The sequence below is a fragment of the Dicentrarchus labrax genome, unplaced genomic scaffold (genome assembly GCF_905237075.1).
Source record: "Dicentrarchus labrax unplaced genomic scaffold, dlabrax2021, whole genome shotgun sequence".
In the NCBI taxonomy this organism is placed as follows: Eukaryota; Metazoa; Chordata; class Actinopteri; family Moronidae; genus Dicentrarchus; species Dicentrarchus labrax.
Window position 1 is genome coordinate 6,254,005 of NW_026136703.1, and position 26,267 is coordinate 6,280,271.

At 41.0% G+C, this 26,267-nt stretch overlaps 2 protein-coding genes across 9 annotated transcripts in view; one reads left to right on the top strand and one right to left on the bottom strand.

Annotated features, from left to right (window-relative positions):
- adprs (ADP-ribosylserine hydrolase) lies at positions 1-4,562 on the bottom strand. Its single transcript, XM_051392294.1, has 6 exons — positions 4,123-4,562; positions 3,453-3,549; positions 3,106-3,313; positions 1,703-1,890; positions 1,432-1,532; positions 1-988 (listed from the first exon to the last, which is right to left on the bottom strand). The coding sequence occupies exons 1-6, from the start codon at positions 4,307-4,309 to the stop codon at positions 597-599; spliced, it is 1,173 nt and encodes a 390-aa protein (XP_051248254.1). The 5' UTR covers positions 4,310-4,562; the 3' UTR covers positions 1-596.
- Positions 4,559-26,267, top strand: part of si:ch211-266o15.1 (zinc finger MYM-type protein 4) — a 26,532-nt gene continuing 4,823 nt past the window's right edge. The window contains exons 1-24 of one of the 8 annotated variants that reach the window (XM_051392099.1): positions 4,877-4,902; positions 5,596-5,688; positions 8,307-8,871; positions 9,899-9,951; positions 10,046-10,189; positions 10,351-10,414; positions 11,549-11,763; positions 15,548-15,672; positions 16,144-16,366; positions 16,485-16,700; positions 16,793-16,943; positions 17,241-17,356; positions 17,482-17,844; positions 17,984-18,134; positions 18,446-18,621; positions 18,772-18,949; positions 19,540-19,653; positions 19,821-19,864; positions 20,057-20,195; positions 24,726-24,871; positions 24,980-25,097; positions 25,240-25,497; positions 25,695-25,771; positions 26,120-26,255. In XM_051392099.1, coding sequence (XP_051248059.1) covers positions 8,343-8,871; positions 9,899-9,951; positions 10,046-10,189; positions 10,351-10,414; positions 11,549-11,763; positions 15,548-15,672; positions 16,144-16,366; positions 16,485-16,700; positions 16,793-16,943; positions 17,241-17,356; positions 17,482-17,844; positions 17,984-18,134; positions 18,446-18,621; positions 18,772-18,949; positions 19,540-19,653; positions 19,821-19,864; positions 20,057-20,195; positions 24,726-24,871; positions 24,980-25,097; positions 25,240-25,497; positions 25,695-25,771; positions 26,120-26,255 — 3,736 coding nt within the window. In that variant the 5' untranslated portion in view covers positions 4,877-4,902; positions 5,596-5,688; positions 8,307-8,342. The other 7 variants (XM_051392106.1, XM_051392087.1, XM_051392091.1 and 4 more) reach the window with 7 other exon arrangements.

Sequence of the window (26,267 nt, forward strand, 5' to 3'; positions counted from 1 at the left end):
TTATGTGAATTTAAAAAAAGTTTATTAAATAATTATTATCCACCAAAAGGATAAAACAAGACATGGCCAACTTTAGTGCAACTTTCACATGACAAAAGATTGTTCAACACAAAACAGGAAAGAGCAGGGAAGGGAGAGGTGTGTGAGTGTGTATATAATGTACAGTGTATGCATACACAGACCGAATTTCTGTATGACAGTTATCACACAGTCAATCTAGTCTTGTCTGGTGACACGATTGTTTTGTTTGTTCAGCGTCACTATTCTGTTACCAAATAAATAGCTTCCTTGCTTATTTTTTTAAGCAATTCTTTTTGCAAGCTTGGGGCTCTCAATACCTGCTGATCCAAAAAAGACATGGAAAGAAAATGAGCTGCTTTGACTAATAAAATACTTAGTGTTGAAATAACTTGTCCTTAATCAGAGGTTCCCAGTTAACCAACACAGTCCAAAAACATGAAGGTATTTTTTAAGTTTAAGTGTGTAATATTGTGTGTGTGTGTGTGTGTGTGTGTGTGTGTGTGTGTGTGTGTGTGTGTGTGTGTGTGTGTGTGTGTGTGTGTTCAAGAGTCCTTTGTCAAACTCCAGTTGAAGAATCACTCAGCTCCAGTTTTCCTCTCTGTTCCGTTAGAAGCGTTCGACTGGCTTTCAGATGCGTCTGCACAGCTCGGCTCCCCTGACCCACTCCCGCCCTCTTGTGTTGACTGGTGGTACAGCATGTGAAGTCGCTCTGCATTCATGTCTGCATCCTCTGCCCCCTCACAGCATCTTATCCACGACTGAGGAATAGCCTCGATGCCATAGTGGGCCCCAGCGATGGCCCCTGCCATGCAGGCAATGGTGTCCGTGTCCCCTCCCAGGGCCAGGCTGTACGCTATTGTCCTCTCCACGCCGCCATAGTTCTCTGGAAGGCATTCCCGGGGCTGCAGGCAGTGGAGGACGCAGAAGATGGCAGTGGGCACTGAGTGGAGTGCCGCTATGCCGTTACCTAGAAGGAAAGAATGTCGAGTAATAAGAAAAGAAGTGAGAAAAACTAACTGTAGTGGAAGCTGGCAGATAGGAATATGAGCTGCTCACAATGCAAAAATGTTAAATAAATATAGCTAGTCTAAATGATGCTGCAACGCCTTATTGGCACAGCCCATTTGTCCATCTAAATAAAACTAACTATTGGCTAAGATCTTTAATTTAACAAGAGCAGCAAAAGGAAAATAACACAATCATCAGCAACTATTTTAATAATCTAATAATCATTTAAGTGACTTCTAAGCATTAATTCACTGGTTCAAGCTTCTCAAAATAAAATAAAAAAATGAAAATAATGGAATTGGAAACGGGCAATGGAGGGACAGATAAGGATGTATGACAACAAGCCTTGTAAAAACACAGAAGAGAAATCACAATAAAGTCAAAGACAAAACAAGTACTGACCCAGTTCAGAAATGACCTCCTCTATGCTGACCTTGCTCCGGTCCATCAGGTCTCTAACTCTGTGGAGGCGCTCACAGAATGGCTTCTCTGCTTCCTTTAGGCTGGACAGAAACACCATGTTAAAAAGGAAATTAATTCATTCATGTATATCTTTATAAATCTTTCAAAGTTTCCTTACAATAAACTCAGAATGTCAGATAACATTTCTGACGTCCACAAACAGACATGGCTACGAGATCCGTGCTACAGCAGCCTTTAATCATGTACTCACATTCTGGCATCATTGCGTGCTGCCTCGTTGCCCTCCACTTCCTCCATCTCTGTGATTAGCTTGCTGATGAACTGCTGGGGCAGGTCTAGCGCCCCCTGCAGGGAGAGGTGCACAGCTAACGCCTGCAGCACAGCCCCGTTGTAACCCAGAGAGCAGGAGTGGGTCAGCATGGCACCCAGACGGGCAAACTGCAGAGAAAAATCAGGAAAAAAAAGTCAGTGCATCTTGCAATGCCACCCTGTGTGTTTCATTATCATAATGAAGACACTGAATGTGAAGGTAAACATGGTTTTCAGCCAAATATTTTAATAAACGTTATTGTTAGTGATAGACCGATTAATCGGACTGATTTATCTTTATCAAATGTCTGCACACACATCTGCAGGCAGCATTGTCAATGTGGCTGCTGTGGAACAATGTCAGCGCTTCCCGAGTTTTGTGAAGGTGAAGTTAGTTTGGTGCCATGTACTGTAACTCTCATGCATCCTGCTGTAAATGTTTGTCTTCAATTCCTCAGTCACCATTATATTTACTAAATGTTAACACGCTTCTCCTTAATGATAGAAAAACTAATCTTAAATTGTCAGAGGTAGTGTTAAATATATATTGTGTTATAATGTATAAGAATAACGCAGTGGAATGACTGTAGCCCGCTCCCTCTCTAACTCTACGGCATAACCCAATGTATTTTTCTATTTCATTAATTAATAATAATTCTATTTAAAGCAACATCTTACTAGCCAAAATAACATGTATATTAAATTATAAAGGAGCATGACATAATGCAAATATTCTAATTGTATTTATGTCACAGTGTGTCTTAACACTGCTCTGTACATGAGACTACTGGCTGAATACATTACTATATCACAAAGTGTTTTATTTACTACAGAGGTGAAGACTCGAGTCACATAATTTGAACTCAAATCTGACTTCCATCACCTTATTTATTTGAGACTTGATTTATGAAGACAGTTCCTTTGTGTTTACTTGATTTGCTGAGATCCTTTGATCTGAGTTAGCATAAAGGTTACTATCTCACAGATTCATGAAGAAATACGGTACTGAAGTTAGTTCTTGTGTGTCAAATAGCCAGTTAGGACTCAAAGTTTACTGGACCACACAACAAATTAAACTTTTGGCAGTGGAATGTGTAATTATTTTCTGTGTCCCATACCTCTGTTTAAACCTGTTCAACTTCTAATAATGCTGTGTAAAATACAGATTAAGCTTCTAGGTCAAAAGATGTGCAGGTGAAAGAGCAGGAAACAGAACAAACATGCCCACAGACAAGGCAATACATAAAATGTGTATAGCTCCAACAAACAAATAGATAGATAGACAGATAGATAGATAATGACACCAAGGATGTGGCTTTGGCCTAAAGGATGCCCACTGCTCACCCTTCTAACATTCGCCATATCAGGGAAAGCCAGTGCGAAGGGGGCCGCCCTCATGGCTCCCCCATTCCCAAAGGAGCCTCGACCATTAAACTGGTCCCTTGCCGGCTGGTACACGTCACTGAGCTGAGGGGAGGACAGCTTCTTCAGCACCTGGATCACTCCAGAACCATAACCACGACCCGGGGATGCACTGTACTCCTTAGCAAACCTAGAGGGGTGAGACACCGGGGCTTCAATGTAAGTGCTACATTACATCTATTTCACAAGCCTTTGCAACTATATTTATACCATAACACACTGAAATTCTGCAGATAAGCCATTAGTTTCAGCAGTGTGCATTCACGTACCTGCGAGCCATGTCCTGCTCATCAAAGCCGGCACGGGTGAGTAGAGACTGGACCACACAACGTGCCATTGCTGTGTCGTCACTGTACTCCAGGATGCCTGGCACACACACAAACACAGATATATATAAACACTGCATGATGCACAAAAACACCTTGCATCAAATACCAGCATTACTAGTATTTCCGCACTGTCTATAAATGAGCAAAACTAAATGAGTGTTATTAGTGCAGCTGCCATCTTAGTAGTCCTGTAGAATTCACTGAATCATATTTTTTGTGACTTGTCAAGTAAAATGTGTTGGCCCTATTCTGGTGCAAATTGGTTTTATTAGTTTTATATTGAATCATTTGAGTTTCTGAGGACATCACTTTGGGCTAAGATGACCCGTTACTGGTGGCAATTTCCTATTATTTTGACGTTTTGCAGTAATTGGTTGAAGAATGACGCATGATCTTTTTTAAATTGGTGTTGGTAATCTACAATGTAACTCTCTGATGACCATTGCCCCAGTTTAATACGAGGCATCTGAGTAATGGCAGCCTTGTGCAGCATTCACAATCCTGCTGAATGAACTGAAGCTCTTCTGTAGAGGGTTGGTTAGGTTGGGGGTTAGCGAAGAGCCATGTATCCACTGCTATCTAAATATATAAATCTCATCCTTTCACTCACCATTTCCTTTGGTCTCGTCGTCCAGGCTGTTCAGGTGCTGCAGCACACTCTCCATAGGAACCTCCTCCGCTCCTTCAAACTCTCCGCCGACACAGTCTCCCAGCACAGCCGACACCAGCGCTCCCCTGAACCGGGACAAAGACGCTGGGCCCCCCGCTGCCACCGCTCTCACCGCCGTCATTGCCATTCATCCGCCGGTGAAGAGACGTCGACCTACACCGAGAAAACACTCCGCTGGTCCGTTGACCAGACTGCCAGACAGACAGGGAGTGGATACTGCCGAAGTGACAACAACAACAAATGTCTACTCCCACCTCTCCACTGGTTCCTGAAAACGTCTTGATGCCTGTTTGACCCCGATGAAAGGTCCGGGTCGTCGCACATAGACATACGCGTACATAGAGCGGGCTTCCGTTGAAAGACAGGCTGCGGTGCGCTGCGGTGCGCTGCGGTTTATCTGTTTCTATACGACGACACACACGGGTTACCGAAATGGATATAATAAAAGCGACACCTTGTAAAAAGAAAGAAAAGAAAAGGTAATTACCGGAACCTTGTTGTTAAAGTTTTAAACGGGACCTCAGTAGTTGTGTATTGTGTCCACTTGTTTGCTGTTCTTATCACGGAGCTCACTCATCTCATACACGCTTTAAGACTGCAGTTTACACATATACAGAGACATTAATGGCTCTGGGCATATACAAGGAGTTTTACGGTACAGCCATACATTTGTTAAGATCGCCCACTGCTGGACAGGAGCTCGGACCCGGACAGGATAAGGTTTCTCACCACTGATTTTGATTTAACAGTAATTAATTACATAGATAAAGGATGTAGAATAATGAAACTGAAGACGAGCTACAAGACGGTGTATAAAAAAAAAAAAAAACACGTGTTACCAATGATACTAACTAAGGTTCTGGTCCATTCAGGTCCAACAGAGTCAGGGTGCCGCTGATATTCTGCATGTTGGTTCACTAAAAAGGCTCTGCTACACTAAACGGAACGAAACCTTAATTAGTATCATTGGTAACACCTGTGTTTAACCTATTTCACGTCAAAATGGCTGCCATGAAAAAAGGGTCTGTTGTACACTATTGTGTAATTTGTCTAAGTAACGTTAGTGCACAGGACGGAAGTCAGACCACAAGGTGGTAGCTGGCTAACTATTCTTAAACAGTTTACTTATATCAATTATGTAAGATGGTGTTAACTAAAGCCAGGATGTGGGAAAGGTAAATGGAGGGTATGCATTGTGTTTGTTGTAAAGTATAGTGGAACAATAACACAACAAGGCTTTCATTTATCTTCAAGTACAGAAACTGTTAGATGTTATTCCGAGCTGGGATTACCGTATTGACCCTAACATAGCACGGTATAATTGTCTGGAAATCACATCCGAAAAGGCGAGGTACGTGGTCATTTGAGGACTTGAACAGTTAATGTTAATATGTTATTACTCTTTTACAACAGAAAACTACGCTTGCACAACACAATTATGCTGTTTATTATTCGCAAACTACCACCTACAGTGTCAGGAAAAGAGAAAAGCTCTCCAAGAATACGGTAATGTTATATCTTCTTCGTTGTCGTTGTCTTTTTATGAAATGGGCGATGGGGAAAATAGTTTATTTCTTTTCTTAAAAAAGTAAATCCGAAAACATTTAGGGGTCGTCTTGCGCACACAGTACGTACACCCGACTTGTCCTGTGTGCCGACTAGCTTTCTTTCATATTGAGTCCACAGCAGCCTCTTTATATCGTATGTAGCTGCTCGCATTCATAACCTATAACCCTGAGAAGTGGGTGGGTGTTTGGAAGCGCGGCGGCTGCAGCATAATTAAAACATGGCGGACTCGGAGGAATTTAGACTTAAACGATTAAAGGTAAGCAATACACACCAAGAATAGAGTTATAGCAACAATCAGACGACAAGCTGAATTGATGAGCTGATTCAGCTACATAATAGGACATTTAGTTATCGTGGACTAGCTTCCGGTCAAGATGTGCATATTTAAGCTAATGTTAGCTAGCTAGCTTACAACCCTGTAGCTTGCTGCTATTCAGCACTATGCCACTACGCCAAGCTCCATTTAACACCTTGACCAGTAGATAATCAGCAAACAAACACTTCACACACATTGTGGCTCAGGTCCTCTTGTGAAGCCCAGGAGCTTTTATTAATCTAACTATGCAGTCTTAATGCAGTTGATTGTTTTGTTCCACAAAGCCCTTGCATCGTGGAGGGCTGCTGCGAACAATACAAAAGTCTGGATTTTATGAAGTTAAGTGTTGCAGTGCATGTCACTTGAATGCTCTGTTTAAGGCTCCAGCAACTACTACAGTGTCTCAGTTGTTTGGTTGATTAGTGCGTGAGTCTGTTTACATTGACAGATATACCAGAACACAATATGCTGCTGAATTTAAATTGAGTTTGGGGCGCCCCCTCCATACATCTGATCAAACGGTATGAGGCCTGTAGCCATAATCTATAGCAAGACATTGACAACAAGTCTGGTATTGCTAAATCTTTAAAACGTTGACATGAAGGTGAGGTTAAACTTAGGGAGGATATAATGTTGTTTGATGAGATTGCAAGGGGTATTGATCCTCATGTCATGTATAATCTCATTGTAACAGAGGAATTTGTCAAATAAAGAGCTAACATATCTTCCCATCTCACCAAATTCAAATACACCACCTACTAACAGTAGACCCTGGTGATTGTTGGGCTTGTTTCTGTCACTGCTGTGTTATTATTCTGTTACTTATGTCACTGTGGGAAGGTGATAGGTAATGCGGAAATCTGGCTTTCCAACCAATAGTATTGGTAGTGGGTTTGTTGCTGGAAGCAGACTGTGTACAGTAAGGACAGCTGCTGGGTAGATTAAGTCAAGTCTAGTGGATGAAGACAGAGCTGCAATGTTTTGCAGCAGTAGTTGGACCAATAGATCTTTTTGTGGGAGGCATTTTTATATGTGATAACAAGAAATGCACAGTTAATAACACGAAAGAAGGCTGTATTCCATTTAGGTGACCCACCTACGGAGTACTGGTATTCTGCATGCTGTCTGACTGGCGTGACCTTTAAATGGAAGAAATGGTTCATTTAATAAGATGTGGTAATCAAGTTTTGATTTAGCATTTTAATGCAGCGTATTTATAATGAAGGAGGAGTTTCAGCAATTGATGACACAAACTTAAATGTACAAGAGGGGAATATGATTGACCACACGAATCTCACTGTCTCAATGTAGCAGTGGTCTAATCAAGAGGAACAGATAATTAATGTGTTTAATTTGCTATCTGGGACCAGAAGCATCTACTAGTTGCACTTAAAAATTGTGGGGGAGACTTGGACAAGTACGTACAAGTCAGATTGTCTGATAGGAATTGCTCTACACAAAATTAATGAAATGATGAAGTAGAAAGTTCATTCTAATGATTAAAAGAATGCCTGGAAGGAGATTTTTCCTGATATACAAATTTAAGTCCAGTTCTAGCATCATGAATAAGTTTATTTCCAGAATGTTACTCCTTTTTAATGATATGTCAAAGTTCTGTTCAAATGCACAGTAAAAACCATTTGCTTTAATGTGTGCTTCCGTGTTATATTTTTCCACACTGGTTATCTGAATTTGCAGCATCTTTCTCTTTTTCTCTGTATGTATGTTTGAGTGTTTCCATTGCACAGTCAAATGTTACATTACAGTTATTTATGGATGTTGGCCATTCAGAATAATGAAATGCAGTTATTGGTCACACAGTGATATTAAATACAAATATAAGACACAAAGACTTTAACAGACATCAACTTCTTGTACAGTTTTATATATCTTATTAGTTTTGATTATTGAACACTTAATCATTGTTAAACTGAATGACATTGGTAAAATTCTCTGAAACAGCTTAAAAGTTATCAGCATTATTCTTGAAACCCACCATTAAATTAGCAAAGGTAATCTAAGTTTTAAAATTAAATGTTTTTATATTTTCAGAACCATATCTGTCTTTGACCTGTGTATTTATAGTTAGGATAAAAGTTTCTCAATAATGAACATTTTATTTTTTAAGGGCTAAGTTTAACAAGCAAGAAAAGAGGTTTATAGCACACCCTTCCCTGAGTGTTAAACATGTATTTGCCCCTTGAAATCTCTTTTCAATTAACCTTTTTGTCCACTACAGCATGAGGAGCGACTGTCCAGAGTGTTTGACGAAGTGATGGGGCTTGGAGATTTTGCTGACTCCTCCAGGGGCTCTGCCACGTCTTCAAGGAGCGGTGGTCAAGACGAGACAAAGGAAGCAGACAAAACTTCAGGACCAGGGGAAGACCAGCACATAGAAGAAGAGCATAGCAACGGCAGCAGACAAGAAGAAAAGATGGATGAAGGGATGGGAGAGCCATCCTTTCCTCGCATATCATCCCCTTCATCTGACCGACACTCCTCGTTTACCATGGGAACCAATGAAGGAGGAGGACGAGGTGGACGAAGTGGAGGGGCAGCATTTGATGATGCAGTGGATGGCCTGGAAGATGATGAAGACTGGCACTTTGCCTTGCCGATGGGCAGCCTCGAGGGCGTGGGTAAGGGAAACAAAAAACAGCCAGAAGCGGGGAACAGTGTAACTCAAGAGGATCCCTTTGCTCATCAGCCCAGAGATGAGGAGGAGGAACCAGAAAGGGAAGGGAGCAGTGAGTCTGCGAACACCTCCCACTCCTCCCAGGACCACACACCTGACAACAGCCAAGGTAATGCTGTGTACACATCAAAATTTTGATGATTTTCAAGGACCAGATTGATCAGCGGTGTCTATTCACTGCATTGTACCACAATATCCTCACAGGGCTTGACACACATTAAAGGGACACGTCCCCAATTTAACACTTCAAGTTCAGTTCATTTGGGAAACAGTTGTATACTGTCCTCTGTGACTCTGGAAGCTGCTTCCCAAAGTCTCAGAAAATAACCCTGACGATGTCATAGGGATGTCCTCAGGGTTTTAGGGCTTGGGTTCAGAGACTTCACATTTTTATCAGAAAGCCTTTATAGCAAACTAGGGATGTGGATTTTCAAAGAAATGGGAATTTGAAAACCCCATTGACTTGCATTATGTGATTATACAGTTCATATGGTAGCGCTGGCGACCTGTGTGCCTAGGCTGAGTCCTTGCTCCAGCGGCCATGGGAGTCCAAGCTTTGGCCTTTTGCTGCGTGTTCTCTTCTCTCTCTCTCTCTCTCTCTCTCTCTCTCTCTCTCTCTCTCTCTCTCACACTTTCCTGTCACTCTACAGCTGTCCTATCTAATAAAGGCAAAACAAGCCACAAAATATAAATAAAGAAAATGGTAGCCTTGTTGTTTTAGTTTCTCTCTATTTTATCTTTATTTAACTAGTAGCTTTTGTGGCTCATTCAAGTGCAACTTCTAACAAAAGGCATGTGGACAGTTCTTTGAGGTCAGTTGGGTGTGTCAGGGTTTGGTGTGAGCTGCCCCAATATCAATGCCCCTGTGCATGGGATGGGAATTGGACAGCTTTCATTTGTTAAAACAAAAGGTGAGCTGAAAATGCCAGGACTGTTCCACAAAAATTAGAAAAAAGCAGCGTAAAAAGCTTAGAAAAGAAAGTTTCAAGTGTGCCCTGGAATTATTTGCAACAGCATGTTCATTGTCCATTATTTCCTGGCATTATGGCCTGGGAAGAACGTGTGTAGTTGGACATACTTTGTTGAAGTGTGTAATGTTTTAACTGAACCTTTTTTTTTTTCTGACTTTCTGTCAGATGGGGGCGTCCTGAACCAGACGGAAGAGACAGAAGATAGCCAGGAGGGAGAGGTAGGGATCTGGAAAGATCGTCAAGTAACTGCATTTAAAATCATTTTATGAACCTTCTGTGTGGAATTATGATGAATACTTTTTATTTTTTCAGAGGTCAGAGGCAGCTCCAATGGAGGACAGTAATCCTCAGTCTCCTATCAACATTAAAGATGAGCCCATTGATGAAGGCTATGACGCTGCTTTACTGCCTCAGAGCTCCATCAGACAGATTAAAGAGGAGTTGGAACATCAGGAGGTGAGTGTGGGGAGAGAGAGTTAGGTGTAGATCTCTAACTTTGACACATAATTATCAAAAAGTTTTAATATGACGTACTTACTAGAAGGGGAAGAATGGTATAATTAAGCACTTGAACAACAAAAAACAAGATCAGATCTCTTAATGTGTTCCCCTTTCAGGAAGAACTGAGGATCAGCTCTGTCTACTCTGTTGGTGGAGGAAACACCTTTGCATCCCCTACCAGTGAGATTTTTTATTTGTTCATTGTGACATGTTTTTCTCTCATTGTTGTGGTTATACTGGGCCTAATGCAGAAACAACTTCTCTTAAGTAAAAATTCCAACTCCAGATGCACCAAGCATTCTTAACCATCCAAATCTGTGTATACCCAGGTGTACTGAATGATGAATCCTGCTTGATCATAAATTGGAGGCCTGTGGCTGATTGTTTGTTATTAGCATAGGCAGGTGTTGGGCTGTGTTCAAATACTCTGGCACATGCCCCATAATTTGAGAGATTTTGCCCAAAAAATTTCCTTAGTAGATGGATGGGATTATTAAGCAATCTTAAAACATTTGTTAGTCCTTCCACTCTTCCAACAATCACCAACTCTGGCTCTAACATAATTTGATGTGAAAATATTCTGGCTCTGTGCGCTACTTACTTCATGCCTCTCCTCTCCTGACCTGCCCCATTCCTGTCCGTCTCCTGTCCCAGCCTGTCCATGCTGTGTCCTCATCTTCCCATGAGTTAAAGTCTTGTTTGGAGCCTCTGTGAATCACCTTGTTGCTGTATTCCCTGTCGTCAAACCAGTCGAAATAAACCCTTAATTCACAGCAGTCAGATGTGAAAATATACCGGCTCTACAGATGTTTTTCCTCTTGTTCTTTGGTATGTGTACTGCGCTGCTGAGAAGCATTTCTCATTCTTTAGAGACAGACCATTAAATTAGCAAAATTCGACTGTTGGACTGCTGTCCTCATCCAGTAGACCCTGGATGATCCAATTGCAACAGTCCCTTCTTCTGATACACTAAAACAGTCGTTATATTTTCCTTCATTAAAGGGTCACTAATTTTCAGTCTAGAGTTACTTCTCTTTGGCAGTACCTCAGTCTGGCTCTGAAACCGAAGGGTGACAGATTGAAGTCCAGCATGGACCAGTCAGTACAGGGTGTGGACTGGTAGCTGGAGAGGTGCCAGATCACCTCTCCACCTCCTGGGCACTTAGGGGTTAATAAAGTATGCTTTCTCTTCCTCCTTCGTTTTCTTCTACTTTTACTAACTGGCTCTTAATGCCTCAGAAGCATCAGCAGCCAGTAATTTAAAGCTGCTAATTTAAAATATCATTATTCTAATTTTCCTGGCTTTACCACCAGTTCTTCTCTTATCCACTCTAGTGCCTGCAGCACTCCCAGCACCCCCTCCGGCGGCCATTTTTATCCCAGGTAGAGGTGCTGTCCTACAAGCCATGGCTCCCCTCCCTGTCAGACCACAAGTTCCAATCCAGTCACTACCAGCTCTGGCACCAGTACCCCCACGCCCACCTCAGCCCTCAGTTCCTGGTAGTGTTCGCTGCAGTGGCTGCTCTAAGGTACGGTTCTAACTCTTTGCTGCTTACATTTGGAAAAAAGAAACATAACAAGACCCTGCTACATAGACATGTGAATAATATTAAGGAAACCCTGTAAAGCCAAGTGTATCATATTTGATTTGATTTGATAGTTGAGTTTTTGAGACCTCTACATCAGCGTGATATTTTTTTTCCTGAAAAACCTGATGTATACAATCAGATACATGCAGTACCTGGATAATCCGCCAGGGATCAGTAATTTATGCATCAGAGGGCCTTCACTTGAGACATCCATGTAATTTTTCAAGAATATTTTTGTCAATTTTGAAAAAGTTAAGGTAAGAAAAACTTTCAAATTGTTACTGAAACTTCAATAGGAATATTTAATGGATTGATGTAATGTAAAATTAATTCATATTTCATAACTTAATTTATAGTAAAACGTGTGTATCATATTCGATACAGCAGGTATTAAAGGTAACTTATTTGAAAATCTGTCAATTGTCATTTTATTGCATTTCATACATAATGCATTCAATAAAGCAACATATAGTATTTTTCTCATTTAGGTAAACTAATTAAAGGTTTAACTGACATAATTAGGTATATTTAGAGTAAAATTGAGATATCTCTTTTTGAACAATTCAGAGAAATACAAAATTTGTTTTCTTGGTGTGTATTTTTAGATGGCAAAAAAATTGAGCGTTGAAGATGTGTTGAAGATGATTATGGATGGAAACTCAAGTGACATGGAGCAGTTAGAGGAAAGTGAGGAGGAGGAGGATGCGGAATGGACTCCTATGTGTACTGAGGAAAACTCAGATAGTAGTGATGAGGAGGAATTAGATGAAGGCGTGGACCACACAAGTGCAGAAGTCAAGGATCCAACATTACCACAGGACACAACAAAGCAGTCAGCAAGAGGCAAAGTAAAAAAGTATCAGTGGAAGAAGAAAAAGTTTGAACCACCAGATGTTAAATTTGATGAATGTGTTGAGGAAGAGTCTGAAGTCAGGCATGACTGGACACCTTACATGTATTTCAAAGATTTTGTGACTGACGAAATGCTACAGGAAATTGCAGAACAAACAAACCTGTACAGTGTGCAGAAAGAAGAAAAGTCAGTGAACACAACTGCTAAAGAAATTGAGCAAGTTTTGGGTATGTACATGCACATGGGGTTAGTACAGATGCCCAATGTACGAGCCTATTGGGAGATGGAGACAAAGCACTCTACAGTTTGTGATGTGATGTCTCGAGATCGATTCCTGAAATTGTTGACACTGATTCACTTTCAGGACAACCTCAATGTGTCTGATGATGCAAAGAAAGATAAACTTTGGAAACTCAGGCCATGGTTACAAAAGCTACGTGAGCAGTTTCTTTGCATACCTCCTGAAGAATGTCACGTTGTTGATGAAATCATGGTGCCTTTCAAGGGAAAATCACATCTACGTGTCTACATGCCAGCAAAACCTCACAAGTGGGGGTTCAAGATGTGGGGACGTGCAGGACAAAGTGGTTTTCTTTATGACTTTGACATTTGCCAAGGGGCAGAAAATCCAGACCAAGTGAAATCTGATGTTGGTGCTACTGGACATGTTGTCCTGAAATTGACCTCAACCCTTCCAGCAGGAAAAAATCATAAGGTTTTTGCAGACAACTACTTTACATCAGTTCCATTGGTGGAGCACTTGAAAGAAAGAGGAATCTACTACATAGGCACAGTCCGAATGAACAGGGTAAAAGACTGCGACATGATGGATGAGAAAGAAATGAAGAAAAAGGGAAGAGGGACTTTGGATTTCAGAGTAAACCAGGACAACGCCATCATTGTGAGATGGTATGACAACAAAGCTGTGAACCTGCTTTCTTCTTTTGTCGGCATCGAACCACTGGGCAATGTGAAGCGTTGGGATCGAAAATCCAAAACCCACATGATGGTTCCCAGACCAGCCATCATTGAAACATATAACAAGTTCATGGGAGGAGTTAAACTTCTTGATATGCTATCTGCACTTTACAAGTTCAGCTTCAGATCCCGAAGATGGTATATGTACATTTGGTGGCACACTGTCACAGTGGCAGTAATCAATGCATGGAACCTCTACAGAAGAGACCATAAGAAATTGAAGCCCAGGCAGAAACCCATGCCGCTGCGAAGGTTTCAAGCAGCTGTTGCCACCTCTCTCACAAGCGCAGGAAAGGGCAAAATCAAGAATGGCAGTCTACAATCCTCCTCTCCAGAAGCAGCACCTCCCCCCCGCAAAAGGCCAACCTTTAGTGTGCCCCCTGATGTGAGAAAGGATGGCATTGATCATTTTCCAACATGGGAAGCCCGACAAAGATGCAAGCACTGCACGGGCAATCACTTCACCCATGTCTACTGTGGGAAATGTAAGGTCCATCTTTGCCTGAACAAGGACAGAAACTGTTTTCAGGCCTACCACAACACAAAATGAAAAGGTTGTGAAAATTAAACAAATTAAGTGAAAAGTTCCTCTTCCACCATGACGGTTCCACTGGTGGGTTTGTCATTGCTGCGTGAAAGCTTAATTTCAGCAGATGTATGATGTTGTTATATGGAAAAAATTTATTTTGTATGTTTTAGGAAAATTTTAAGTAAACTCAAACTTTAATGAATCAAAAAGTGTTTTTATAGGGCTGTAACGGTTCTGAAATCGCGACACAAAAGTCCACGGTCTCGTGTCGCAGATCCGAGAGACAGAACCGCAACACACTCGCTCCCTGGACTGTTGAGCTCTCGTTAAGACAGTTTAACTGCAGCGGTGGTGGCGGCGGCCCGTGGGGTGGTAGCGGTGTACGCCTATATCATATTTTGTATTGACAGTAGGTTATTCTAGGTCATTTTCCACCTTATTTTAGTGTTCATTTACTACTTTAATCTGCTCCCTTTCTCTTCTCCCCACACACAGCACACACCTAGCCTGGACCTCTGGTCACTCACGGCAAATGCTCCCTAATGTAAGATTTCTGCCGTGTCCGCTTAATGTAATATCGGATAACAAATAAAATGGGGGAAAACCGCGGTATGAACCGAACCGTGGATTTGGTGAATCGTTACAACCCTAGTGTTGTATATGTTTTTGTTTGTTTAAGATAAACACACTGAGCAAAAAAAATCCACAAAAATACCAGATGTAGCAAAAATGATATGCTGGTTCCACTGGTGGATTTGTCATTGCTGCTTGAAAACTTGCTGCGTGAAAAGCAGATGTATGATGTGGTGTTATATGGAAAAATGTTTGTATGTTTGTGGAAAATTTTAAAAGGAAACTCAAAGTTTTAATAGGTTAAAGATGTTAGGTTTTATATGTTTTTGTTTGTTCAAGAAAAACAAACTGTGAGCAACAAATTGCACAAAAAGACCTGATGTATCAAATATGATACAAATTAGAATTCATATATGCAAATTGATATTAATTGATATATATATTTTTTTATTTGTCAGCAGTTTCAATAAACACTACAGTTTAAACAATTTGAATTTTCTCTGGGTCTTATTTCATGGTTCAGGCTTTACAGGGTTTTAAACTGATATTAATAATTATAGTAATGTATAAAGTTTAAATAATTTTGTGTTTAAACAATTAACACTACTCTAGTTTTATGCATTGCTACTAACAGAATGTTTACAGAGAAATACTTGCTAATGAATCCATTGATCAGCTTTATTAATGACATTATTAGCAGAAAAGATCTTTGTGTGTCAGGTCTTTGTGCAGTGGTGTAGCTTTTTATTTCTTGTCATTCTCATGTTTCATGTTTCTGTAAATGGTTGTAGGTTCTGCTGAAAGGCCAAACAGCATTCCAAAGAAAAGGTTCAACACAGCTCTTCTGTTCCACAGTTTGTCTGACTGGTCATCTGCCCCCAGCTAACAAAAACCGATCCTGTTTCCAGTGCAACAGGTACGTCTTAGTTTCCACTTGTATGTACTTGTTCATGTCAGGCTTCCATTTGCGTCATGGTTTTATTAAGCTGCCATGTGATGACAGTTGGCTTATATAAGGTGTATTTGTGTGACACATGGAAATACTCATGGTCAAAATGTTTGTTTGTTGCTTTTCTCTCATGCTATAGCTCCTACTTTAAATGAAAACAGTTTGTTTTGGGGTGTAAGTTAGGTAGATAAATACATGAAGAGCTGGTTTTACAACTGTCAACTATGGGAGACTACTGACTTTTTACGCTTTCTGCAGGTAATAAACTTGTCATTGTTCCTGTGAAACGTTTAAGCTTGAATGCATAATACAAATAACGTCTGTCAATTTGAATTAAATATTTAACTATTCTTCCTCTTTGCCACTTTGTTTGTTACAACGCCAGTATCCTGTATTATTTGACTGTTCTATTTATCCCTTGTGCTATTCTCTTCGCAGGGAGATTATTCAGCCCAGGGACATGATCACAATTCCAGCAGACGACAGCACTTTCATGCACTTTTGTGGACAGTTCTGTCTGTCGGTCTTTAGACACAAGAAAAAACATTCTGACAAGATTCCTGACAAACGACTGGAGAGGAAGCCTGAGAAGCTGCCTGAGAAACCAGCAGAGCGACAGCCTGAAAAACCCTTTTGCAGTGTCTGCAAAGTCTCTAATAGAGTAAGACACACAGAAGGCTAGCTTTTCCAGTAAAGACAGATTTTAGTCAATGTGTTGCAAAGCCAACTCTTCGGTATAATTCTCTTGTCCTTGTGTTTTACTGTGATCATCTCTACAGGTGATTGAGCATGAGGTCACCCATCAAGGTCGTCTGCACAGACTCTGTAGTGATGCTTGTTTTGTAACATGGCGCAAGATACGGCAGTTAGCCATGAACTGCTGTGAAGGCTGTGGACTTTACTGTAATAGTAATTCAGGCTCCTGTCAGACACTCACAATTGACAGATCTCAGCTCAACTTCTGTGGTCCTACCTGTATTGGCACCTACAAACAGGTATGCGTTTGTGTTCAAAAATCTTTTTTTATAATCATAATATAATTTTAAAATAAGGATGACTTTACAATACAAATTGTGTTTTCATATAGACCTGCAGAAAGATGGTTGAGTGTGCCTACTGTCACAAGATGGCAATAGTGTCATCCACCATCATGGAACGAGACCAAAAGGGCAAAGTTCAGCTTTACTGTTCATCTGCTTGTGTGGAACAGAGTCGACCCCCCCGACACATTCTCACTGGTAGGACATACAACAGACACACACTCACATCAGGGTGAGCTGGTATATGCGGTCTTAAATGCAGAACTGGGAGATCTTCTCATTGACCACAGTTATGTTCTTACTGGTTTATGATAAATATACTAATGCTCGAAGTAAATGTGTCAAGGATTTATTAAACTTAAACTTATTAAAACTTAATATCACTGCAATCCTATATAACATTCAACAGCAGGGGATGTTTCATTATTGGTTAATACACATGAATGCATGCTCCCATGCTAGCAGTGGGATATTAATGTTACCCTTTTCCCTTAGGTACTGAATTCCCCTGCTGCCTGTGCAAGGTGTTAGCTGTTCCTCAGTATCATCTGGCCATGGTGGACGGCACCATTCGTAACTTCTGCTCCTACGACTGTGTTTCTATATACAGGGTAAAGGCACCGGCAGCATAAGAAATTTGTATCTAACAAGAGTTTATGATGGGGCATCTGCCGGTCTAAATCATGTCTTCTTGTAGCTTTGACACTGATATTATTTTCCCTCTGTGTCTTTACAGAAGTCTGGGCACACCTCTCAACCAGACCTGATCAATGGAACCTCTGCTCTCAGGGACCCCTCCCTCAGAGACGCCCCCAAACCGGGGCCCTCTGCGGGAGCCAGCTCAGTCCCTCCCATCCCTCAGGACTACACGTCTTCAGTCCCCTATCCGGGCCACCATCACAGTCATACCTCAGTGCCCCCGCTGGTGCCTCCCTATCCAGCCATGTCCTCCCCTTCTGTCCCAGGGCAAACCCAGGCCAGAGCACCTGCTGGTCAGACACTGAAACAAGCAGACGCCGGATCCAATGACCCCTCCAAGCTGACCTGCCATCAGTGCTTCAAACTATTCAATATCAAGCCGCTGCTTTTTAGTCACCAAGTAAGGGGTACAGCTCACATGCTCTTATAGATGATCAGCATATACAGATACTTAACCATAACTTCCTGATAACTACCTGCATGGTGAATGTAACACTCACAGTGATGATTATAATACTAATGATAATTTTTGCCTGCAGGGTCGTATTTCTATGTTCTGCAGTAGGATGTGCTGTGAGCAGTATAAAACTCAAAAAAATATCCTGGTGATGTGTGAGGGTTGTAAACAGGAGAAAGTGCTCTTTGACACCATCAGCTACAATCAACAGGACCTGGTCTTCTGCAGTGAAAGTGAGTTAACACAGCAATGGCTTTTCCCCTTTTATCCTCTCCTCTAATAGGCAACATAAAAGCTGCAATGCTGATCCACTGAGCTACAAGAAATGCCTGAAATAATGTAGAGGACTTTGTCAACTTTGTTCAGTCGCAGTCTTGACGAAAGTGGCCTAAAACTATGGCGAGCTTCAGCTTCCATACTTTTTAAAATGAATAGTCAATGTAGGTCTAAATGCCAGATCTAATCAGTGTCTTTGGACTTGTGGGTTGAAACGTATAGTTGTAGTATTTAAGTAATATAATGCTCCACCCATCATGTGTTCCAGGCTGTAAGCTACTCTTCAAACATGACCTGACATCTCGTAACAAGGATCATCCCTGGCGCCCCTGCACCTACTGCTCCGGTATCAGCCAGAAGATGCTGCACAGCCACTATGGAGGCAGGATGGAGGAGTTCTGTAGACCCCACTGCATGTCCCAGTACACTGTACTCTACTATGGGGTAAGGAGATAGATGTCCTACTACACTGTACATTGTATGTCATTAATACTTACTGTATCTTCAGTGTGGTTATGTTTTTAATTTTTATTTTTTCTCCATCTTCTTTCCTCTCTTGGCTTTTCTCCGCTCCTTCTCTTCCTCCCCTGACAGATGGGGAGATGCGACAGTTGTCGGAAACAGGGCTACATGACTGAAAAACTGCAGTGTTTGGGTTCAGTCCGTAATTTCTGCAACCTGCCCTGCCTGCTGCAGTACTGCTACCTGCATTTTGAGACGAGCCAACACACCAGCAGTAACGGTACTGGAACGGCCCCACAAACACCATATGGTAAACTGTGTTATCACCTCACTCCTACACAGTATGATGTTGAGTACTTGAGCTGTCTCCATGCTCATGCTAGTTAAAATAGCACACCTAAAATGGTATTATTCCTAAGTTCCAGCTAATAGGAAAGTAGATGTGGCTAGTTCCCAGGGCAACGTGCTGCAAGGTTTTTGGGTTTGACTGTTATAAGAGATTGCTTTGGCTGAAAATTTAAAGCCCCTGAAAACATAGCTTCAAATCTGAATTATTTCTGGAAAACACTGAATATTCACAAATAAATAAGCAACTAAAAAGGAAGGCATTATTTCTTTAAACACTTCCAGCTAATCTGCTTTCTCGGGACTGTGTGGGTGTGGTTTAATCAGATTTACATCATGGTTTTTTTACGCGCCGCAGTTTTAGGTCAGGTACTGCTTTGTGTGTCGAATTCAAATGTAGTGAAAACCATGCCAAAACAGAACAAACCGGCCCCCTGCCGATCAGGTTTTGAAGTGCACCCAAAAAGAAGAACACAGAGGGGGGAAAAAGCAGAAATCTCATTCATTCAATGACCAAAACTGTTCTAACTTTGGTATGTTTCTCTCTTTCTCCAGCTCCTACCCAGCCCCACCATTCCTCAAAGATGAATCCTGTCATAGCTGATGTGGTGTCACTGGCCAATGGCTCTGCCACTCAGCCCAGTGTGTCGGCAGATACTGCTCTGACTGGTAAGTTCACACACATTGCCCTAACCATTTTCTACTTTTATATTGACTTTAATCATCTTTCACAGGATTATATTGTCATATTAGTTCATTGTTTATTGTGTGTGTGTATATGCACGTTTTAATGGGGTTTAATGCAGTTCTGATACATTTTTATTCCTCTTTTGTAGGAGCACTTCCGACCTCCAACGTTGATGGCAAGAACTTAGACCATGTATGTACTCTGTGTGTGTGTGTTGTTTGTTTAATGTTGGAGTTGCATACAACTGTAGGTCTTTATTTATTTTTCTAAATATCTGATATGATGAAGAGATCTGGTCAGTAAAAGGACACTGCAGCATATTTATGTTTAAGAACTAGATCAGATCTTCTTGTTTATTTTTGCTGTTTTACTTTTAATGTCCAGGCCAGTACTCAGACTGATGCCATGCGAGTGCCTGTGTCCCGTCGACGTCAAATGAAGAACAAGTCAGTTCTGTGTCGGCCCTTCACTATGGACCAAGAGAGCATGTGCCAGCTGCCCGCACCTTCCACTGAATCAGCAGGTAACTACAAAAAACATATGAAATTTGAGTAGCTTAGCTTCATTACGCCTCACACAGGACACAGACTGGCTGCATGGCCAGATTCAGATGGACTGTGTGCCATCCAACAGCTTTCTGACCGTAAAACTCACTACATTGTGTCCAAATACCAAGTGGACATCAAATGTACTTACTGCACATTGTTCGTACAGACATGTGGAACATTAAGCATGAAGTATTTCAAATCTGTCTTAGAAGACATAACGTTTTATAGTTTAAATATAGTTTTATAACATTTTCTACTTTTTCCACCATGATCATTGACATTATATCGTCTATCTTTGCACATGATGATGTTGGTGTTGAGTCTTCAGTCCTGCTTGATGTGTGGAAAAATCTCTTCAAAACTTTTACTTGTGTTTACTAATCAAACCAAACCAGCTATTAGTAGTGCAGCATAAGGTGTCACTACGAGGCAGTTGCTATGTTTTAATATTTTGTTAGGACAAATGTTGAACTTTACCAAAGCAAAACTTTTAACTTTAACACAGTGCTTTGTAGAAAATAATAATCTTCACTGTCAACACAAGGTTGACACACAGGTGGGATTGAGTATAAATATCACACTTTTCGGTCAAAATAATAGTACTACATTTTGTTGCTGACTTGAGGGGTGTTTTTGCTGTTTCAGTCCAGAATAATTGGTCCATTATCCACAGCAAGCATTAACAATAAAAATGTAATACCTGATAGAAGTTATTCTCCCCCTTAAGCCTTGACTGGTTTGTCCCTTTTTTTAGGGTGTGTCACAATTCTACACACCATCTAATTCATTCATTTATTTTTTTTGGTTCATTAAATTATTCATTGTTCACAACTAGCTGTTTCAATAATTGCACCAGCTCTGCGAGATAGCGCCTTGAAACCTGCCCGGCCATCTGCTGATGCTTCCACATCTCCACCATCGTCGCCAAAACCTCAGGGAGAAACTCAGCCATGTAACGGCGTGCCAGCGCGCCTAACCGGACGCCATTTCTTGGGCAAGAGGGATACTGACTCTGACTGCAAGGTCTGCTCACAGCACAAAAGGAAGAGGGTGGAGGAAGAAGAGCCGGACGAGAAGAAGAAGAGGAAGAAGAAGATGGAGGGGGATGAGGAGCCAAAGGGGAAAACAGAAGAAGAGGCTGACAAGGCAAAGGGAGTAAACTCACATGATGACAATGATGGAAAGAGAAAAGAGGAAGAGCACTGTGAAAGGAAAGAATGTGAGCCACTGAGGAGGCAGACGTCGTATTACTGTAAGACATGTTCGGGAGAGCCCAGCCTCTGTCCTGTGCCCTGTTTTGAACTCTACCACACCAGACTGATCTACAAAACAGCTCCTGAACTGGAAACACAAGGTGAGCTTTCAGAATAACACAAAAAATGAATTCAGTTATACTCTAAATATATAATAGTACCAATAAAGTTGTTTGTATCACAGCTGTTTCCACTATCCAAGGATTCCCCTGTTGTGTTTGTGTGCAGTGTGTGAAATTTGTGATCACTGCAACTATGTCATTGCTTCAACTGACTTCTTAAGAGGGTCGAGTGTGTCACCCAAGTTTTTCTCTCCACAGCCTCCTGACCTGCCGACATGAGAAATCATCTCTACGGTGACCCTGGACAAAGACTAAACAACTACAGGGTGTCCACACCAACACTACTTTAGAGATCTTAACTTCCTTTTGTGTGGTTGTCTGTTCAAGTTGAATCCAAAACCTTTATTGACAGTGAAGGCAGAATAACCATTAGTTTACAGTAGTTACATGGAAGTATGTTGACAAACAGGCAGTGCAGTGAAATGAGACAGTTAAAGGGGTGCTTTGGTATTTTTTTATAATAAAGAAAGATAGCAGTATTTATGATCCATTGTTCAGAACACTCTCACAGTCGTCTGTTTCCTTTTCCCATAAAGATTATTTATTCTGTGTGAGGGGTGTTGTGAATGGTCTGGAACTGATGGGCTTGGCAAGGTGTTGTAGTCCAAGGCAGAGTACTAACTGTAGCATGTTAGTAAGTTTTACCTCATTGATTAATGTGTCACAATACATAAACATTAAAAAAAGTCATTAAAGCTGATCCCAATCACAGTCCATCTGTCAAGTGTCTTAAAAACAATAAATCTAAATCTAAATGTTTAATGTTGTGTAAATGGATGGATCTGCTGCACCATTATCTCTGGTGGGTTCTTATACATAAAGGCACAAAAAAAAGTATGTTTTTACTACCCCCACAATCCCACAATGTGATATAGATTTACATTATAGGCTGAAATTCACCGTCATTAACTCTTTTACTATCAGTACCTGCACATGTCATACAGTATGTAACCTGATCCTTACATTTAGGTCACGTGTGCCTACCAACTGGTCCAGCCTATGGAAGATAATAGTTAATTGTTCCAGTACAGGTTTCTTATAAAGGGGTTTCCGCATTGTTTCGGTCTAATCCAGACCAATTTGTTATATGTGTTTGAAATCAGCTCTTACGTCATATAAACCAAGGCAGACCCATTTAAGCCAAAATCCAACTGAAAATGCAGGTTCATGGAGCAACTGTGCTGCTAAATGTGCTTCTACTTTGACTGAAATACTTGAATTCTGACTTAGTATTAAACAACTCTGTTACTGTAGTTCTTTGTAAAACAGTGGCTTCTTCCATATGATTTTAACTAGTGTAGATAAACTATGTAACTTCTGTCTAGAAAGGGCACCATACTAAATTTAATTCTCTAATAAATGACGAGTGGTCCAGTTGTCGCAGAAACCAACAATTTTTCCTCAGAAGGGCGGTCAGATCTAGTGTGTGGATGATCTTCGGTGCAAGTCATTTGGTTTGGGTTCACTCTCACTGCCATATTGACCAATGGACAAGTTGACCAAACGAGGCGATAGCAGCGTAATGCTCTCAATAAACTTTGTAGAAAGTGAAATTCCCCGCTTGTCACTCTTTGCTTTCTGCTCCACCTTTAACTTGAGATGCACCTGTCAGGTATACATGAGGCTAAAATCTGCAATCACTTGAAGTTTTTACAGTGTATGAGTGAAGAAAAGAGCATTCATCTGGACGCTCAGTTAATGTATTTATACTGTTGCGCTACATTTTCATGTATATTATGAATGTGTGATGTACGAACGTTTAAGGTTAAATTTCTTGCTGTACCTCACTACTGATGCAGTCATATGAACCGAGGTTGACTTCAGTTCATCCACCTGCTGCGTTTGAGTTGATTCCAACCTTGTATTATGTCTCTGATGTTAACTTTTTACTTCTTTTACAACATATTGTAAGTTTTTGTTACCTCTCCACTGTAACTGCATGTCTTTCATTTTTCCTTACTTTTATGATTACACTGACATGGATAACGTGAAATTATGTGGCTTTACTGCTTTTTGTTTATTTGAAACAAATATTGTCAACACCTGAAAATTACGGTTTATCTTTTGTTAAATGCAAAAAAATAAAATACATGAATAAATTTAATCTGAGTAAAATTGTGTTTGTATATGTGTGTGTTTATTTCTCAGATTTTACCTGTCACATCCCACAAATGGCCTCCCTCAGTCTGATGGTAAACGAATGAAGTGTAATGTAATTTAAAGGGAACATAAAGTCTACATGACTGTGAGTGTGAAACTGCTAATATAAATCCACACGTGAAGCTCGTACATGAGTCTAAAACAAACTGTCAAGTGTTTATTATTTACCGTAATAACTTAGCTATGAAATCAGTTGTGCCTGTGTTACAAATGGCTTCAGTCAATTTAAGATGTATTAATGATACAGTAAGCTGCAAAAGCGGCACCCAAGACACAAACACACGAAAACAGGACTGAAGTGATGGTCACGTGACTGAATAGAGAGCAGATTTCCACTGCGACCGTGGTGCGTTAATCACAAGTAAAGTCTTTTCCTGAGACATAAAGCTCTGTTGACTGCTTCAGGAGAGTAGACCAGCACACTGCAATCAGACGATGTGAGGGATCGCTGAAGAGACACTGAGGGCAGGTAAATCTTTTAGCAGGAGCTCTTATGACTATTACCAGTTAAGCACAATACCAATGTCAACTTTGAAAGATTAATAATGACCAGTTGTGTGACTGATGATACAGCCGATCTTAATGAAATCAGGCTTGTGGTGCTTGTATCAAAAACTCAAATCATTAGTTAACATGTAGGTTGTCTGATTTCAGTCACACATTAGCTGTTTGTCAGTTGACCTTTTGCTTTTCCTCTGTGATACACGTGATACACCATGCTCTTGGTTTTTGAATGCTTTTTTATTGTACTGAGTTGTCATTAATTCATTTTCCTTTTTTATAATTTTCTTCTGTAATTTCCTTTAATGCAAATAGATATTTTCAAAAATGAAAAAGTTTTAAAAGTGAATTATCTTACTGTGTCTACTGAGCCTTATTTAATCATCTTTTTGCCCATTTTTGTTTCTCTTTCTGTCTCTTCTTCATGATCTCCCCTCCTCCCTGCTCTCCCGCTCTCTCCCCCCTCCAGCTCTGTCTCTGCCCTCAGTTAGCTTCTCAGCAGGAGAGGAGAATGTGAAGGTGTTAATGGTGCCCATCCCAGTACCAGTCTTCATTCCAGTGCCTATGAACATGTACTCCCAGCACACACCTGTTCCTATGGCTATGCCTGTGCCTGTACGTCCCATTACTTTACATTCAAAATTCTATGAATTCAAAATGATGAATGTAATTTGCAGTGAGTATTTGCTGCAGCAAATTAAACTCTTCTCTTATTTTCTACAGGTTCCAGTACCCATGGTAGTACCACCACAGAACAAGGAGATGAAAGACGCAGCAGTCCAATCAGAGCCTTGGACTATGAAGGAAGAAAAACTGAAAGATGGGTTTGTTTCCAGTGCAGGTGAGGGCTTTCTTATCCTGATTTTTATAGATTTATGTCATATATACACATTCTTGCTACAATAACCAGTACAAGTACCCAAATGTCAAAGCGTGTTGACCCAAATGCAACCTCATTCATGTTTATTTTCTGTCTGCTACAGACCAAAGCAGTTGTTACAGTGGAGACCTGAAGTCAGACGTGGTCACTCCAATAGTCCGTGAAAATGAGAAGACTCAAAAACCGGTTCAAGCTGACCTGCCAGTTACTGTAAGTTCAGAGAGGAGCACAGAGTCAGCTGATCCACAACTCAATACGCAGTCAGAGGAGAGCGCCACGACAAGCGACCCACCTACCACCAGTTGCGAGCATCAACCTCCCTCCTCTCCAATGATGGACTTGGAGACTGACTTCCCGTCTGGTGAGAAAAATAAATAAAGTGAAAGCCAAAATGAATCTGTTGGAAAAAAGGATGACTTGAAATATTTCATCTTTGTCATTTTTTTTTTATGGCAGCACATACAAATATTATTGGTTTACACAAAGTGGAGATGGAAAACATACTAAACAGCACAGACACACTCTCTGACTCACTCACTGTGTTGTGTGTTTTTGCAGAATCGTTGGATCAGAAGCCATCTGCTCCTCAGCGTGGAGTGAAGAGACCCAGAGAAGATTTCTCTGGCCGGAAACGGGTATGACTCCTGACTACTGATGGATCATCTCAGGTTAATTTGATCAGTCTCTGATTTAAAACCTTTTAGTCTGCTGACTTTAGTTTGTAGGCAGATGTGTTTTCTTGCAGATGGCTCTGTGATTCTCTAGCTAACACTTGCTGTAGCAATCTGTGGATGCTGACAGTGGAAATTACTGTTCCAGAAACCCATTTAACAAAGAGTACCTCTCCTTGGATGTCATCACATTCTTGGATATTACATGTATTTATAGAACTACAAATTCTCAAATATGCCCAATTATGACCTAAACATGCGTCTTCTGCTTGTTGCACTACTCCAGTATGCACTGCTTTTCTATCCATCCAGGGTCGAAGGCGAACTGGTACGGTGGACCGCAGTGCAGTGATGACTGTTGTGACAGCTGTCTCCAAACTGAACCACCTGTATGGGGTGAAAGCCTGGAGGACCTGGGTCCAACAACGAAACAAACAACTGAGAGAATGTGAGCCTTAGT